Source organism: Schistosoma haematobium, chromosome ZW, assembly GCF_000699445.3.
Source record: "Schistosoma haematobium chromosome ZW, whole genome shotgun sequence".
NCBI classification, from domain to species: Eukaryota; Metazoa; Platyhelminthes; class Trematoda; order Strigeidida; family Schistosomatidae; genus Schistosoma; species Schistosoma haematobium.
The window spans coordinates 33469860-33488496 of NC_067195.1; the positions used below are offsets into that span (position 1 = coordinate 33469860).

An 18637-nucleotide genomic window follows, 5' to 3' on the forward strand; every position below is an offset into this window, starting at 1 on the left:
GGGATCTATATCCAGACACTGAATATACGTCAACTTGCATCCTCTCTTGTACTCGGACAATTCTCATTAACTCCATCTTAATGTAAATTCACTTGTTGTTATAACATAATTTTAGTTATATTTTAATCTGTTCATTAAAGTTCATAATTTTCATTTGTACTCACATCGATTACCTTATTATTATACTGTCATTTTTAATAATTTAAATGATTGGTTTACTGAAAAAGCTGAAATGTTTATACGAAATATGCTGAAACTCTATCACATGTAATTTGAAATTGTAACGCAACATTTTGGATATTTATTTTCCATGCTACAGAGATAATTGGTTAGATTCAATATGATTATATTGAATTGACCCACAAAAAATGATGCCAAATATTTTCGTTGTGAAATATTGTTATGAATTACAATTTTACGTGATGAACGAATATTCGACTGTTAAAATGGAAAAACGTATTGGTCGATAAACCAAGTGCAACGGTACGATGTAGCCAAGTGATTACTGCTCAAAAGGCCAAATTATGGACGTAAGCCACGAACGACTTGAGACTATAGACAAGACCAATAGCCAGGAGAAAATTATTTTTCCCAATAAAATGACATACTTATATACAAAATATTAACTAAAAAACAAACATGATTAAGTATCATAGGCAGTGAGAGGAAAACATTTTTGTCAATTACTTGCTCTCCAATCAATTGAGCCTTTCACAATTGTACTGCATATCTCTTAAATAATCCATCTACACAAAAATAATTTTGGCTTTATTTGATCTAAGATAGTTTACCTTAAAATAAATTTCATAAGAATACTTTCGTATATTAAAACCGAACACACGTTTTTGTGTCCGTTATCTCTTTTTCGTCTACTACCACCACTTTGTAAATAGACTGGTGAAAAAGAAAAAGTCAATAGAACGGTTAATACTGCAAGCTTAGGCTCAAAATGTTATTTTGAGATTAATAATTACACTTGATGATTAACCCTGAGCACTACTGAGGACTGCTCAACAATACCCAGTAATTAGAAGTCTAAATGAGCATGAACATCGTTAGGTAGATTTAATAAGTAGATGTAGTTCACAGGAATTATCAAACTAAACTTAGTAGTTCACAGTAAGTATCCGATCATACTCAGCATATATATGTATACTAAGCAATTATATTATTCTCAAAGTTATAACAGAATTTATTTTATGTAATTGGCGCAGGTTTTAGAGCCATAAAATATCATTAACGTTTTTTTATAATCCGTCAGCCCAATTAATATTATTTGCAGTAGCTTCAATGCTCTCTCAACGAAACTATTAAAAAGACTGGTTTTACTAGTCAGGATCTTCAATGGTTTAACATTTTTATGTTATTAAAAAAGTAATGAAAATTTTTTTTAACCATATAAATACACAGTAAATAATTTTATCGATAAATAGTACAGGGTTATTTTCAAAACCTTGACAACTTCCTTGTTTTTTCATTTTGATAATCAATTAGAATCCTTGGATTATTAATTGAACTGAATATTTGAAATAGTAACTCGAAATAAAAATTGAAAAGCCACCCTTTGGTTTCACTAAAAATCAAATATAGCAGAACAATACAGGAACGAATGGATGATTAATAAACTGCGAACACGAGTAAATAATTGACTGAAAACGTAGAAAGGGAGTAAAGAGAAAAATTTTATGTATCCGTGAGTTTGATCTTATGGTCCGTATACCTGATTTCTCTTCTATGTTTAATATTTTATAACGTACTTGTAGTGACCTACTTTTATCAAGAGAACGCGATTGGTGTAATGGAAACAACTATTATTATAACCAATTGTACCAGGGATTGTTTTATCGTATTCACTTGTTTAACTGTACCAAAATACATACATTCTTCCGTTGATTGTGATCCTGCACGAATTCAGTCACGCTCAGTAACCACACTTGTAGCCTGGCACGATCTCGGTATTCTTTAGATACTACGAGATCGCCAACAAATACATCTCGACTACAACCATCAACTGCCTTCTGATATTTGGCCTACGGAGGATCTTATCGGTTAACTGGCACGTATTCTTCTTGTAGTGGTGATCATAGTCAACCGCGACTCGATGCCACATAATAATACAGTAAACTCCACAGACGGCGTAGACTAATTCCGTGTAATTTATATAACTGACTATCTGGATATAATTTCTTGAGAAGTACACCAGACCATGTGACGTCAGATCCCAAATGTGATTTCATAAATCTTCTGTTGACAGAAAATGTTAAATAAATGCGTAGATGTCTTTCTTGATAACACATTCCTCGTTCTATCCAGTTGCGATAATAATTTTATTGAATTTCTGACCTCTACAACTTGATCACCGAAGGTTTTATTTGTACATGAAGAATTATTATTATTACTGTGAACATTCCACTCCTAGTGCTTCGTTTTACAATTTCGTTTACTAAACTAATAGCGGTTAACGGATATTCTATGTAATTAATTGCATCATACTCTATATTTATTATTACGATCCTAAATAGGTCGAAGTTGTTTTTATAGACATTTTTACAAGATGGATACTCCATACAAGTTAATACTTATGTAGGAATTTGTCCCAGATTAGCCTCGTTTCAGGTACTGTTGAAAACTATAGTGGGTTGGATGACTATATCCCTTTAATATTCGCGTTTTTCGGCAGTGCCCACGCGCGACCCATCCATGGTGGTCGCCTAACAATTGGACTACTAGGTTAGCTTCCAATGAGACAGATTCTCAACTTCAATCAATTTGTATTAAATATGTGGAAAAGCCGAACCATAAAAAACCGTAATGAATCCATCCCAATCTACGATGTCAGTTTAACAAATATTTTACTAGCCGAAGTAGTTTGAAAATTCATTTATAATCTGTATTGTTAAGTTTAATAATAAATTACTAAATACACGTGTTTCCCAATTATTATAAGAAGATTAGTGCGAAGCTATGTCACTTAACAAAGTGGATGAATCTCTTGACAGACCCGTTACAATTACAGATCCTATGCAAACTGTACCTATAGTAAATGACCAGTGAAACGATTGCTACACGTTTGTCACAGAATTTTAAATATACATTACTTGGACTAGATAAAATTGAGTAATTAATACTAGTGTGGTAAATAATCTCATAAACCTAACAGGTTGAATTTCATCTCATCATGATTCACTTTCTGGAATACTGAGAGTTTTATTATGAAAAACATGGTAGTCAATAATTCTTCTACTGGTTCTATTTAACCTCAGGAAGATTATTATGAATTTAGTTAACACTTTCTACCTACTTTTCGGTTCAATAACCAAACCAAAATTTTACCTGGTATTTGAAACATGATCAACACTTTTGTTTTTAGGAATAAGTCTATGACTTTTTCTGATTCATGAAGACCCATTCACATCTAGCTTTGGTATTATTTTCAATTTTATAAAGGTAAACAATAACATTTTTGTTTATTCGATCCTATTTGCTTTTATAAATCTAAATTCTTTGTTATTTCCAATACCAATCGACATCTCTATATCAACGTATTTAAAGTACATGAATATTATATATACATACATACTTTAGGTAAAAATAAGTAATGGAAGCAAAATAATATTGTCTCCTCCACTGTAGATCAGATAACAAACATTGTATTCTAATAAAATTTCACAAAGCACGTTTTCGAACTTCATGTAAGACTTTAATGTTTATATCTTCCTAGCTGTTAAATTCAATACTAAACCCTGGTTGGTTTGTCCTAGGGGAGGACACTGCATTATGATGCATATTTTCGGTATTTTATGGAATCAGAATGATTAATTTGCAACAAATAGTCAACAGCTGAATCAGAAATAAATATTCGTAGCTTTTAATTCTCGATTAGCTTATAATACAGTCTAGTAGCTGGTATACTTGCCTTTGAATCATTATATAGGAAGTTCGAATACCTATAGATCTACACAAATTTGAGTAGCTAGATAATTTTATTGGTCCTCATGTTCCTAAAATTCAACTAATTGAAGTGAGCATAGTCACGGAGTTATGACATATTAAGTCTACTCGTTCGCTATATTTTTAAATTAAAACATTACAAAGGAGTTATGTGGAATGTGTTTTAACTGAAGATATCAGCACTCAGATAAAGATCTGCACCACTTGAATAGAGGAAAAGTTTCACATCGTTTATATCTAACAGTATTTTTACCGTGTTCAAAACAAAACATAAAATTCAAATACTTATTTTCCATTCCCCTTAACTTACTAGAGTTTGGTGGAAGAAACAGTGGGACAGTAACACAGTAGACGTTTTTATGTAAGCTTGTAAAATAAATTGAAACACGCATATACAAATTTACTCTTGGCACGTTACAATGTATTTATTAGCTTACATACTTTGAGTCGAATAAAAAATTCTAACAGGGACTCCGAAATAACAAATATTAAATTTAACAAAATACGACAAATTCCTACCCTTTATTACCATCTCTTAGATTGGATACAAGCCAAAAAAACTAGTCTTAGAAATGGTTACATGAACTGTCTTGATTCATTAACCGTAAAAATGTGTCCCGTTTGACATTTCATTATTAAAAGAATGCTTTGCAAAAATTATTAACTTTTGATGTTACGTTCTGTGTTCTGGATAGTTTGATTGCGATAAATCATATCAATTGAAATAAGCACTACACTGAACAGAGTAGGCGCTCTCCTCACCTCTGTATGAACGAATAGAGGCTAAGAGCGAAAAGACAATAAATTATTACTTGTGTCAATGAACCGAAACAACTATAATCGATTGAGAAAATGTCAAAATTTCTGCACGGAAATCTCAAAAAATTCCTGAGTTTCTAGAAACATGATATTTGGGTCCATTCGCAATAAAAAGATAGACTAAGTTATCAATCAGCAAGTTAAAGGGAAACCAATCACATAAAAAACGAACAACACAGCCAACTGGTTATGAAAACATAAGGACAATAAGATCAGAAGAAAGCAACGTCATCAGTTTTAGAATGTATATATGAGACCAACGTGACTTTGAGAAAAATTCACGAAGAGTAAAAGCTGACCAAAAATTAAAAAGGTTATGAAGAATTACGTATCAGAGACATTATACTCACAGTTCAGTCAGTCATATGCAGAGTAGAACCTGATAGATATGTATTGGTTTAGGTTCCCATAGCATATTAGCCCATAGAGATAAAATTATTACAAATCCCACAGCAGTGGGACTAGTAACATTACCAGCAGTATTAGAAAAGATTAAGAATGTAAAAATAACATAACGAGATTTCGGGGCTCGATTTCCAACAGAAAACAATAAGTCAATGCGTCTGTGCAATTGCTAACGATTCTGAGCTATTTTACCGAAATTCCTCAGTTATACTCGCTATCATCATTACAAGGAAGAACCAACACTTATTCACAAACTAGGTGACCTGGAGTCTTTCCAAAAAGATGGAAGATAATTATCCACTTGATTAATATAAAAAAGGACTGAATATTATAAGAAGCCAATCTAGGATGGCAAAGACATAAGATTTCGAATTCCGGTCAAATTGAGTCGAAAGAGAAACTGGATTCATGCTCATAATGAGAGCAAGACAAATTTGTACTTATGATACAATTGATATTAAAACTGATAAACTACAGAAAATATTTATCAACAACGGTTGTCCACTTAGGATCATTGATAGAAATCCGAAGAAACAGTAAAGCCTGTGTCTATAGCACGATGCAAGCTCATCTTCATCAACATCGAATTTAAAGATAATTCACCAAAGAATCCGGAAAAGAGACTCTGAGAACATTCTACTTCGCTGAACTTCGCATTGTCTTCTCTAGGCAGCCTTTGATTAGAAGTGCGTGAAAGACAATCTTCAACTTCCTGCTACATTAGTGTAAATTTATCAGTTTACTTGGTATCCCGGAGAGCTAATTGTAAACACATGATCAAACATTACCCCATCTGTTAAAAGTACTACACAAGTCAGTCAATAGTCCAATCCTTCAACATCTCGTAGATTACGGTTACAGTGCTTCAGCAGTACCCACTTTCAAAATCATCCAGAGTCAACAGAAGTTATTTAAAGCTGTTGATAATTAGAAACTTACGTACATCAGTCTCCACCCGATCACTGATCAAAGCATAATCTTTGTGTATAAAAACTAAATTTCTAGCTTCTCATCCTATTATGGTCATAACCTTCATATCTATTTTCTGTCCTTAATAAGCCACTGCTTTTCACACCTTGTATTTTTACAATCGCTAATTAGATATCAAAATAACATTTGATTATTCTGTTCTTTTTATTGATTAACTGGACAATTGTCATTCATCCATAGACTATGTTCACGCCAAAATGTTTCATTAGTCGCTGGACCATTACGTAATTTCCTGGACCACATTAAGTTCAAATTGAGCAGCACTCCCCTACTGAATTACGGACTCATATTTGATAAGAATTTCGATCATTGCTGATAGTTTTTTTTAAATGACACAACACCCATCTTTTTGATCGTAAAAGTTTTCTTCACGTAATTATATTGGTAAATTAATTTATATCCCTAAAGGTTAGCAGGACACATTTAGTTTGGACTCGTGTTGACGCTCATCGGTATCGCTTATAAAACATTCAGGTTCTCAACAAAACCTCAGAATAAACTATTCTATTGACTAAATTAAATTTCTTTACGCACCTTTAAGGATGCTTCAACACCTTGATCGACGATAAATACTATTTATAGAGTGAAATAATATAAATTTTCTTGGTTATTTATGAGCACATACTATTTGTGAAGATATGAGGTGATAAAGACAGATATTTTTAAATTGACTTTGCTTTCAAACCTACGCTATTTTCTTGAACCAAATATTGAATATAAAGCAATCGATAACGGCTAACAATCTTGTATGGTTTAGTAGTCGTTCACAACGATAACTGTAATGGGTATTTACACATAACTCTAATATTTGTACAACGAGTACGATTAAGAAAGGGGGCAGTAAAAGTATGGTCCGACTGCGAAATGACTCTATTCCAAGGCCGAATTCGCCTCCATATACTGTGATAACACTTACCACTCTTAGATGTGTGGCTTAAAACCTCAGCTTCGTTGATAAATTTATCTACACAAAATAAATCGCAAAATATCAACCTATTGTAATAATATTTAAATCAATCTACAATCGCCTGACGTAACTGTGTTCAGTAAACACAGTGCTATTTATAAATTACGTTTCAGTTGGGTTCATCGTCGAGTACTTTATTCAACCAGATAAAATTAATATTTTATTCCTATGAATGTACAAGCTACTAACAATAAATAAATAGTATGAAAATATCTGAAAAGTTTGTTTACGAACAGATGAGGATACTAGATTAAGGACTAGCAAACTCTATCAATTGTTATTTGGCATTATGATCGAAAACCACTTACCCAGAAAGTACTTTTAAAGAGCAAGAGACAGGAGTTAAAAACATTTTTGAACACTGCTACAACGAAAGTACCTTCAATAGACGGCTTAAGAAAAGATTTATCACAATCTTCCTTTTAAAAGTGATGTCACTGCTGAATTATTAACAAAAATTGAGAGCATAAACACTGCATCCACGTTAGACATCATTACTACGACTCATCATATACTTTCAATCCATTTAAATGATAGGCTTCCAAGTTAGATCACTTCGATGCTATGGTCTAAGCATAAGTGTTATTATGAAGAGCGCCAATTAGAACGACCCTGAATCCAAACCGTAGTCTTCCCGAACATTATTTATTGTGATTAAGTAAATGATGAACAGAATACATTAAAAATCTAGTACTCCCTACGTAGTTGACAGAACTAAAGCATTCGCTATCAAATACAGATTGTCAGTGAAGCGGCTTACAAGGTTAATGTGTCTCCGTGTTTAATAAGTGCTATAACTGAACGAGAATAAATGAATAGTAACCGCTAATAATTATTTATGGACCAATTTTATACATATATTCTTACTGTATAACTGTTAAGAAACTAAACTGTATATATTTCTATTCCTCTTATTATAAGCTTCTATTTGACCAATTGACTACCATTATGCGATTTATTATTCTCAAATTTACTGGTTAGTCTCTCTCAATCACAGCCAACTTTTGGTCTGATTTTGTATAATTTTTTTTTCTTTGTTGCAGCTCACCTTTAACCTGTCTAGTTGACCTTTTGATTTTCATATAAAAATGTCTTAATAATTATGTGTGATCAGATTGTTCGAAATGTATTGCGCAGATATATCACATAATTCTGATAAAATTCGTCTTCTCATTGCATTATCGAAAAGTATAATTATTACTTGCTATTTCATGGTATGATGCGGTATGGTTTATTTGAACGTAAACCAAGTATATGATTCATATAAGGGAGGTTGATATTTGCGTTCTGGACTCAACAGGCAATGCTAGGCAGAAAAAGGATCAATAAGAACTCTAGGCGTTATTGGTTCGGTCGATAAGTCACTGTTCTCTAGTTGACAATCGTATCTCGATATAATTAACAGACCATAAAATATAACAATAAGCACATATCACTGACAAACTATTCGTTTTCTTTGTTTGATGTATTTATTCTATGGCTCGATGTGAGCCAAAACAACTACAGATAATACTGCAGTGATGTGTTACAGAAAAAAAACAATGAACATTTTCTTAGTTGAGACAAATTTCGTCATCCTAGAATGATTAGTAACCCATAACTAGGAAGAACAAGTGACAGGCGATTTTTTACTCAATGAGTATGTTATTTTTATGCATAAACTGGTCATCCTGACAGATAAAGTAAGAAGTGGGTTTCCTAAAACAACGCACCCTAAGTGATCAAAAACAAAGCGGAGATAAAAGCGATGAAAAAAACGTACTTAACGATTATTGACTTTTGGTTTTATTGGATATTACATTGCGTCATAATTATTCTTCAGAATTCATACTTTCCTAAGTTTATTGACTGATATCAGGGGATAAGCTTCTCACTTTTGTTATTGACATTTCGATGTCGTAATCATTAGAATAAAAGCGTCTATAGATTTATCAGCACATTATGACCAAGTTGTAAATGTTTATCGTCAGTAAACTTCTAAATTTATACGGAATGAATTCGGTGAATGAGGGTAGTTGAATAAGTGAGATTGTTATTTGAGAAGACTTAAGATTTAACAAGTGCACTGAGAGTGCCTATAAAGTCTAGAACAATACGCCAGTAATTAATGGGGAATCATAATGATTACTGATGGGTACACTACGCTAAAATCAATAACTTTCATTTAAATTATATCTTGTCAATTCATTCAAGTCAGTGAACTCCCAATGATCACATTATTTTTTTAAAAACAGCTACTCTTTTTATAAAGAATGGAAAATTCACCTCGTTCAGCTTGTGATATTGATAAGTTAGTTTAAAGATGGGAACGAAATTGGGGTCTAAGGGCGATCGAATAGTGAGAAAAGACACATGATCCCATAGTTTATGACTGAATGAGTAGGTCACACATCGATACGCCAGCTGAACGGATACGAACTTAAGGAAGAAGACAGGTTGTTTCAAAAGAAATTTTACCATATCTAATAAGTTCGATATCATTACAAAAGTATTTGTAAATATACTTAATAATTAACCTTGAACGACGGAAAATCCAATAACCCACTACACAATATCAAACTACTGATACGAAAAGTACGATTTACTGCAGCAGCATGAGAAATTGGAGAGAGAGGGAGTTAAGAATTCAAAACTTAAGACTTAAAAAATCATGAATCTATAATTATTCTCAAAAAATATTATCTGTTGCTGGTAAGTATTACTCTTCAAAAATACTAGGTCTGCAGCTATCAGTAACCTGGATTCAATTACTAATGCCAAGACAAAGCATAATATTATCCGAATAACACCAAGAGTAAATAAGATGATGCTTATTATGCGTAATGAAGATTGTCCTCTGAAACAGCCGTCACTTACCAGATGTCTTAACTTTGAAAACCTTCAAAAACACATTCTGGTTGTACTTGAATAAATTTGTCAATCACATTCACATAAATATTATAGTTGTTTTCTGCATTAAATGATAAGAGAATCAAAATTATGTCATTATTGATAGGAAATCATATACTAAAAGTGAAACAAAATTGACTGAAAAATGGTATGGAACCGATCAATTATACTGTACTAAATGGTTAGGATGATTTCGGAAGAAATTATTGTATTTTGTAGTGAGAGGTAACTGAAGACATTAGACCACTCTGTTGAGGTTAAATATTTTTTTCCTCGAGTCTTAATGCCTATGGCTAATTTTTCTAGAACCTATGTTACTACGGCATCTCGCTGCGTCGATGTGGCGTGGCTAATTGAACTGACGCACATATGTACCAGGTTCTATGCTGAGTATGACTGACTGGTTGGAAGGTTTAGTTGTGAATTTCCAGAAATCAAATTCTAGTAAAAATTTAATTGTGAGTTACAATATACAAAAGAATTTAAGCCTTGTTAAAACACTCACTAAAATTCTTAGTTAGGCCTATCGCTCCGGTTATTTTGCAATTTACGCAAAAACTACTTAGTGCTCTTTCTCATTTACAAATAGACCATATATATATATATATATATATATATATATATATATATATATATATATATATATATATATAATTAAAGTACCTGTAAGTTATTTTCACTGATATAAGCTGTTTCATGCCAAAATACATATGCACTACACAAGTCACTTAATTTGTGCGTGGGCCGTGGTACTGTTCGGCTGCCCAGACCGAAGCAGGTGGTTTCTTTAGGGGGCCACACTCGGAGCCTTCGACCTAAAGGTCTGATCCACAAGGCAGTGGAGCAACGTTAGGAGATGCAGTCGTCCCATGATAGACGATGACCGATGAGTGGTTCACACGCCACTTGTTCCCTTAGGATCCTGGAGTCCATGTGCACCACTGGTTTGGAATCAGGGTTTCCCAAGTTCCCTAAGTGGATGCTCCATATCCATTGACCCAGTCTCGTCTTCTAGTAAACAACACCCCCGCTGCAAGAAGGCAGTGAGTAGGACTTCCCTGGCACTGACTGTATACGCGTGGCCATGTGAGAGCATTTCGAGAGGGAGACCTGACTCTCCCCACCCTCGACCGTACCATCTAGTAACTTTTTGTAGTGTGAAATATAAGAAATGTAATTCAATTTCAAACGTTCATTTAACAGGGACAACTCTATGAGAAATTAATCTAAAGCAATTTTCCTGAAAACAATTAGTGTTAGTCTATTTGCTTGAAAGCTAATCTAGGATTACCTAATTAAATACCTAGATGTTTCTCCAAAATATTTACATGTTATACCTGAAACGTAAACATCCACAAACACTTTAAATTGGTTCAGATATTCTTCTTGCACCTATATAATGCTACAAGTTGAATCAAATGAGAGGATATCAAAAGTAGTGTGTGACTATTTAGAAGCAGTAGATTCATAGTTACAAATATCTGTTTTGTCATCCCAATTCGTATGGGTACTTATGATGATAATCATCTAGGGATGAAATATGTAGAAATTACACTTACACTTATTCGAGCACAAAGATTGTCATAATGCACCAAATAGGCAGACAGTAACGTAGAATACCATACAATGGTTCATTGTTTCCAGCAGCTATATTTTGCAATAGCTTAGAAAGAGAAAAGAAATGTGAAATATATTAAAATGAACGAGAATGTCACAAGTGAACACGGCAAATCGGCACATAGTGTTTCATTCATATTATGCTCAACTTTCAACACATTATTACGTAACACGAAATACAAACATTTTGGTCGAAATTCCGTAGTGTTGTCTGAGATTACCAAACGTGTATTCCATATACAAGGATGAACTAAGACAAAAAGGCTATATTTCACATATGGTTCAGATCAAGAGTCAGAAGCTGCATAGTCGATTGTAATAACTCAGACAATCTACCGAATGAGTGATTGGGAGTTCATACAACTAGTGAAATAGAAAGGAAGAAGTCTTTCACATTTATTCCCGTCTAACAGAAATGTTTAGTTGAGTGTACATAATTAGGGAAATTGAGAGCATATTCAAAACATATTATAACAATGATTAAAGAGTAGTCTACAACACCATCAAATACATCAAAAGCGAGTAAAATGACGAATTTCTTAATAACGAAGTAATTGAATATAAATTCTTTTTCCAGTCAAACTTAATATTGATTGATGTACCAAATTTTCGACACTACTCAGAACTAATAAACCTATTGGATCATTTTATCGTATTCTAACGTAGCCATATGTGACCCAGTAATTTAAAAGAGCAACGAGAAAAATTAAATTCTTCATTTTCTAAATGGCTTAAACCAACAACAGAAACAGAAAATATACAATAATTTCACATGAATACAGTTTAATATGTGAAAATCTAAAAATGAGCAATCAGATAATTCTCAAAAATCAATTTACAAATGATGAGTGAAAATTGAAAATTGGAAATTTTATCCTGCTTCCTTTTGTTAAAGAGATAAAAAAGATTTTCTAATATTGAAAGTCTACATTTTTAATTACGTCCAACTTATTTCTAGCCTAGATAGTCTCCAAGAAATGATACAAATGAAAAAAATAGGCAGTAGGTGAAGTTAGGATGTAAATGTGATGTTTGAATGTATAAGCATGAAACTGTACAACGATGACGAATTTTACTCATCAAAATTAATACAACAATAACACGTATGAAGTTACCAGTTATTAACAATAGACGGAGAGTCACCAACAGCAACTGACTCCAAGCCCTCAAACGCGGTAGATACATTTGGTCTGGAACTTGACTTTGAGGAAACTTTGTTATCAGTAGGTGGAGGAGCCCAAAGACAAAGAAGATGTTCATACAAACAACGGACCCCAAAAATAAACAGTGCCTGTAGGGTATATTGAGCTATAAGAGCACCAAAACCTTTATAAAGACCCAGAATTCCAACAGACGAGCCCAAGCTAGAGCGAAGTGCATCAAAAAATCCATCATATGAAGAAACAATGGGAACAACTACATCACCCGTATCCATATTATCAACCAGCGTACGAGTGCCTTGAACACATAACCGTAGTACTAGGGTTTCTACTGGATAAAGTACAACATCTGCGACAAAATTAGCTGTCATCCCAGCGAACAAGTCGGCATAATAACGATCATAAATAGCCTGCAAAGCGGTGTCCTGACGTTGGTAAGTTAAAGTATCCATATCCGTTGTATGACACTCACTAATAGATGTATGTATGTTTGGTGTAGGAAATCCAGGAGAACACTTATTCCGATTAAAACCTTCAGTCTGAAATTTGATAAGAAATAAGTTTCTATTAATAAAATACGAGATACTCTCGGAAAAAACATGGTAATATGTATGCTGAAATCCCCAAATCCATTGTACACATCGTCAGTTTTTTAGTGGTACAAAAATGTTGGGAAATTCGTTCTTGTAATGTTGTAACACGGAAACTCGGAGCATGAGAGACCTATACACAAAAACCTTCTTAAGATTCTTTATGATCTTTAACTCCACGAAACCAATACCATATCATCCCAGACATTTAATATGAGAGTTTTTTGTCTAATGTATATCCCCAGCATATCAAAATCGTTAATGGCACTAGTGAATTCGTATCATATGTTGGTGTTATCAATAATGGCCGACCGTTTAACACTAATTATCGTGACTACATATAAATAACGTTCAGTATGTGAAGGTGACATTCTTGCGCAGCTATTCTACGATCCGGAAAGATTTTGATATAAACTCCAGTGGCACATCTTCATTTAGCTAGTGTCATTACACGACATATTTACAATCGATAGTTGTCACTATTTTGTGACAAAAATTCCATGCCATGAAAACTCAAAAAGTGGAAATACAAGTGGACTTGATTAAGCGGCTTGTTTAAAAACTTTTGTGAATAAAGAAACCTAATATACCAATATATGGGGAAATAAGCTCCTATTCTTTTTAGTTTTTCTTTTAACATCTTTTTGCCAGTAAAATTTCACTTCACTTTTTAATTGCGATTCACTTTGTTAATAAATTATGACCATAATTATATACATATGACTTGAACTCCCAATTTCGAATGTCAGTTCACTAGACATGAAAATATGGGGATACACTACTCATATCAACACATTGCAGAGCTAAGCTAACAAAAGGTAAATCAACCAACAAAACAGCTACTTTAAAACAACCATTCTGATAACTGATAAACAGGATCATACTTTTGTTGTTTGTGCGACTATCAGAGATCATTTAAGAAACAGATAACGCATAATTTAGTTCAGCTTAAACAGAACTGTTTGATATACCTTATAATTGAAGTTTATTTCCGCATCTCGTTCAAGACGATCCTCATTACCACTCCAATAATATAAAGCTACAGTGTTTGCAAACGATCGAACAACATAATGACCGACATTTAGTAAAGCAACAGGAGGAAAGAGACGCCAAACAGGCAGCAAACGTGACGACGCAATCGGGATGCTTTTGATAATATGACCACTGCGAAACATTGAACCTGGTGAGCCTAATCTTGGGGATGACGGCATGTGAAATAAGCGATAAAAACCATCGAGTACACAAGAAAGAAGGGTGGTTGGTTCAGAAGCTTTATCAGACTAAAAACATTTGTAGATTAAAACACGAAAAAGAAAATGGCTTTAGTCAAATTAATATGTGTAATTATAATACTAATTTCCGTTTTCAAAATAAACAAAACTATACATATAGTAGCGAAATTACTTCGTTCGAAAATATTTCATGCAACTTGAACTGGTTCAATGTGTTGTGATAAAGTAGTTCTAGAACTAAGGTATAGTTCAGTAGGTTCTAATTAATGACCAGACCAAAGCAGTGTGTAAACAATCGATTAGCGATAGCAAATAAGTAAATAATTAAACTCAATAAACATGTTGATTTTCATTTACTAAGCTATGAACCACATATAAAAGAAATGCCCAAAGGTTGGTAGATGGAACAGAGAACAAGTTTGAAAATTGATAATTGTGATGTGGAGAGACGAACTCATTAGTCCTATATAGTTAACGTAATATCGACATACAAATGATAATTCAGTTAACTTAAACTGGGTATGATATAATCGGGAAAATACATATTTACGGAAGAAATTGTCCACTTTTTAAACCGGAGGTGAAGAAACAAATATTCAATACTACGAAGGTTTTTTGAACAATCTATCACAAGCCGTGAATACAACAAGTAATTTGAATTCACGGAACTATCAGTTAGTTTAAGTTGTTCAAATGTCATATCCTTTTTTAAACAGTAAGCACTTGCAAAACGTAAATGTTTACAATCGAGTATATCAGGAAGTATTTATCTGAACTAGTCAATTCTTTTTTATGTAATTCTTCAGTTATACTTTGGAAAACTTCATTGGCCTAAAGGGTCGACCTACTACTAGAAAGTTCACTAGCAAAATTGGAGTAGGCAAACGACAATGTTCTATTTGGTGGGAACTCTGAGTGAACAAAAAGTCATCTACATACCTTAAGTAACAAACCAAGGATGGTTTCGGTGTATTTCTATCTCTAAATAAAAAACGTTATTTCGGGACTGAATTACATCGTCTAATTTACAGTAAAATACTAAGGAGAGTCGATTGCGCGTGTTTAGAGTCCGCCTAACTTACTAAAACTGAAGCAAATATAGTGAGACTTCAACCTACAACTGAATTGTTGGAAGTAGAATCCTTTAAATTATAACCCACGAAAGTTGAACGAAACGTATCTATATGTGACGATATCAAGTCTACGTCGAGAGGTGTTCTAACTGTTATGGCATCTGACTTCTGACCACCACCACTGACTTAACCACTCCTATGAATCCGGTGTTCATCTTGCTGTGCTAATGTGGTATGGCAACCTGGACCGATGCATATATGTGCCTGGTCCTACTTTGTAGCCGACTGACTGAAGAAGTTAAAACTAGTAGCTGATTGTCCATGGTCAATTTCCTAGGGTAATCAAACAACGTTGATCTTCGTAAAACTGCTTGGTCAAGTTCATCCCTTAGTAGACAAACAAACAACGAAAACAAATGAAAGCATGAAAATACAGCACACTAACTCACCTGGATAAGTTCAACAATGCTTGCTGCGAAAAATGGGGTGAGAACAACCCATGAACAACTGGAGTAGAATAAATAATAACAGCAGCAACTTACACTTTGAGAAGAAGATGACCTAGGAGGCGTCTGGACGAACTTAATTTGGAGACCTCCCTGAAAATATTATACACAAATTAATTGCTTACTTGGGTAATGGTGTAAGTTCACAAACGAGATTCTCAGTCATAAGGTTTAAACCACGAATGATAAACACACTACCCAACCCCTTCCAAAGAAATGATAGACCCTGATTTATTGCAGATTATTATATCAAAAGTTTACTTGAGATTGTATACACTTCCGAACAACAGGTATGAGGGTGAAAGGGGTTAAATGTAGACATAGACTGGATTCCACAACTTGACACTGATTTCTCATTACAATGAATGGATGTGATAATAAGACCTCTAAGAACATGCTAAAAGATGTTAAGTAAACTCGCTTAAAGTAACCTGGCAACCCCAATACCTATTCCAGCCAAGGCTGGACTTAAGTCTACAACTATTTTAGTCGAAAAACACCTACCATTATCAGGAACACCTGGCTTTACATCCACAGATTCCTGAAAACTTTCTACTGGTTCCCCATTCAAAAAGGAAATTGACACAGACCCGTCTTGTACTAATTTATGTTCTAAATATTTTAGACGCTCGGAGTACATCCGTATGGGTAACGCAGTACTTGAAACGTTTGCCATATCCAATACACAAGACCCGCACATTCTAATATCTGATACCTTTGTTACAAACTGGTGTAAACCAGTCCATTTCTACTTCCTCGCTTCTTGACTGTAATGTACAGCTCTAATTCATTTGTTTAGTTCAATGTGGGTAGTACAGTAACTCGGCAGCACCAATCCAACTTAACTGTATAGTTATTTAGATATTAATGTTTCCTGGGTATAATTGACGTGTTTGTTCGATGACAGTAAGGTTTTTATAACTATCAGCTATCATATTAGAGGGAATTACACTGATTGGTTGTAATATGAAGAACTTAGGAATTCGGATAAATGGAACCAGATAGAAGATAAAGGCCAAAACAATAAACGAAAAAATTGAATGACATCAAAAATGTGACTGGGTAGATTATTAGACACATACATGCAAGGAAATAGAAAAACATCCATTGAACGAGGATAATAAGATACATCGTGGTGTAGGGGGTGACTACAAATTACAGTTAGTCACTTTACTAATAGGAGAAATTCGAACGATAGTTCAGGATTATAACAAGTGTGAAGAGTGCTAATTTTCAAATTTGTATATTTGAGTATGAATTGATTGGCAATAACACTCTTCATTCTATAGCAGTAAGTAAATCCCCAAAGTAACATCCCGCGCTAATTTCAAAAAGGGCAGTGATTTTTGTACTTGTGATTATACTTGATTTTGGTACTTATTGCACTAAAAAGCATTCTTGGTCTACTTTAACTAAGAGTTCTTTGGTCAAAGTTTGAAATTTTTTGCTACATTTTGTCCTGGGTACCTGTTTTTAGTCCTTGACTAACACTTGTGTTCACATTGTTATCATTTTTTGTTTTTAGACCTTTTAAATCGAATTACAATGGTTGGTAAGACTCACAAATGTGGGCAACCAAATTGTTTGTTCTCCGTTGAGGAGGGAATGCAGTGTGACGACCGTAAAAAGTGGTATCACAAAATGTGTACACGACTAAGTCCGACGGCTTACAAAAGATGCTCGAAGCCTAACTCGCATTGGCTTTGTGTGTTCTGCTGTACGGATAAAAAGGTACTAATACAGGAAGCTATGGGCCTATTGGCTTTGGCCTGCAAGAAAAACGATGATGGAAGCACTGATAACAGGAGCACTGACGATGAAGAATGTGTCAGTGTAGTAAGTGCTGCTACTGGACCCATTAAACACCTGACTGCGGTTGACGGGAGCGTGAAATCTCCGTTGACATTAACGAGAAATGAAGTGTCGCTTGATACTAACATCGGCAGTCATACACCTCTAGTCGAAATAGAAGATCCGGATAAAACTGTCACCGTTCCACATAGTCCAGGTGTGGCTGTTCTGAGTGGTGACAAATGGACTTCGGTAAGAAGAAAAAAATAAGAAGAAAAAGACTGTAGGCAAAACGCAGCTGGTCAGCAAGACATTGGAAGGGACTTTATCAGAAGAAAAATCCTCACCGCGTGAAAAGACAGATCTCTCTGAGAGATCAGTCATTTTTCATAAGATAAGAGAATCTTCAGACACTGAACCAAAGGCAAGATTTGAACATGATCTCAATCATATTAAGACATCATTAAGTAAACTACTCCCAGATACAGTTTCAGGAGTTAGTATTTGTAAGCTTTATAGAATAGGAAAAAAGGTGGATTCCGAAAGTCCTCATAAAAACCGCCTCCTAAAGGTTACATTCAACACGGCGGAAGAAAGGAACCTGGTTCTAAGTAATTCACGTAAACTGATTGGATCCGGAATATATG

The 18637-nt window shown here is 34.0% G+C and overlaps 1 protein-coding gene across 3 annotated transcripts; it reads right to left on the bottom strand.

The window, feature by feature from the left end:
* Nucleotides 1–704: 704 nt before the first annotated feature.
* Nucleotides 705–16899, bottom strand: MS3_00003344 (uncharacterized protein; the record flags this gene model as incomplete). 3 transcript variants are annotated; one of them, XM_051211109.1, is made up of 11 exons in its annotated part: nucleotides 705–1573; nucleotides 9989–10082; nucleotides 11581–11684; nucleotides 12241–13337; nucleotides 14360–14668; nucleotides 16143–16200; nucleotides 16236–16292; nucleotides 16325–16425; nucleotides 16461–16596; nucleotides 16631–16673; nucleotides 16704–16899. In XM_051211109.1, the coding sequence occupies 8 exons, from the start codon at nucleotides 16897–16899 to the stop codon at nucleotides 12750–12752; spliced, it is 1488 nt and encodes a 495-aa protein (XP_051071143.1). In that variant the 3' UTR covers nucleotides 705–1573; nucleotides 9989–10082; nucleotides 11581–11684; nucleotides 12241–12749. The 3 variants fall into 3 exon arrangements, with proteins under 3 accessions (XP_051071143.1, XP_051071144.1, XP_051071145.1); XM_051211110.1 differs by lacking the exon at nucleotides 705–1573 and having other exon boundaries at nucleotides 7261–10082; nucleotides 12754–13337; nucleotides 16461–16899; XM_051211111.1 differs by lacking the exon at nucleotides 705–1573 and having other exon boundaries at nucleotides 9758–10082; nucleotides 12754–13337; nucleotides 16143–16292; nucleotides 16461–16899.
* Between the last annotated feature and the right edge of the window lie 1738 nt (nucleotides 16900–18637).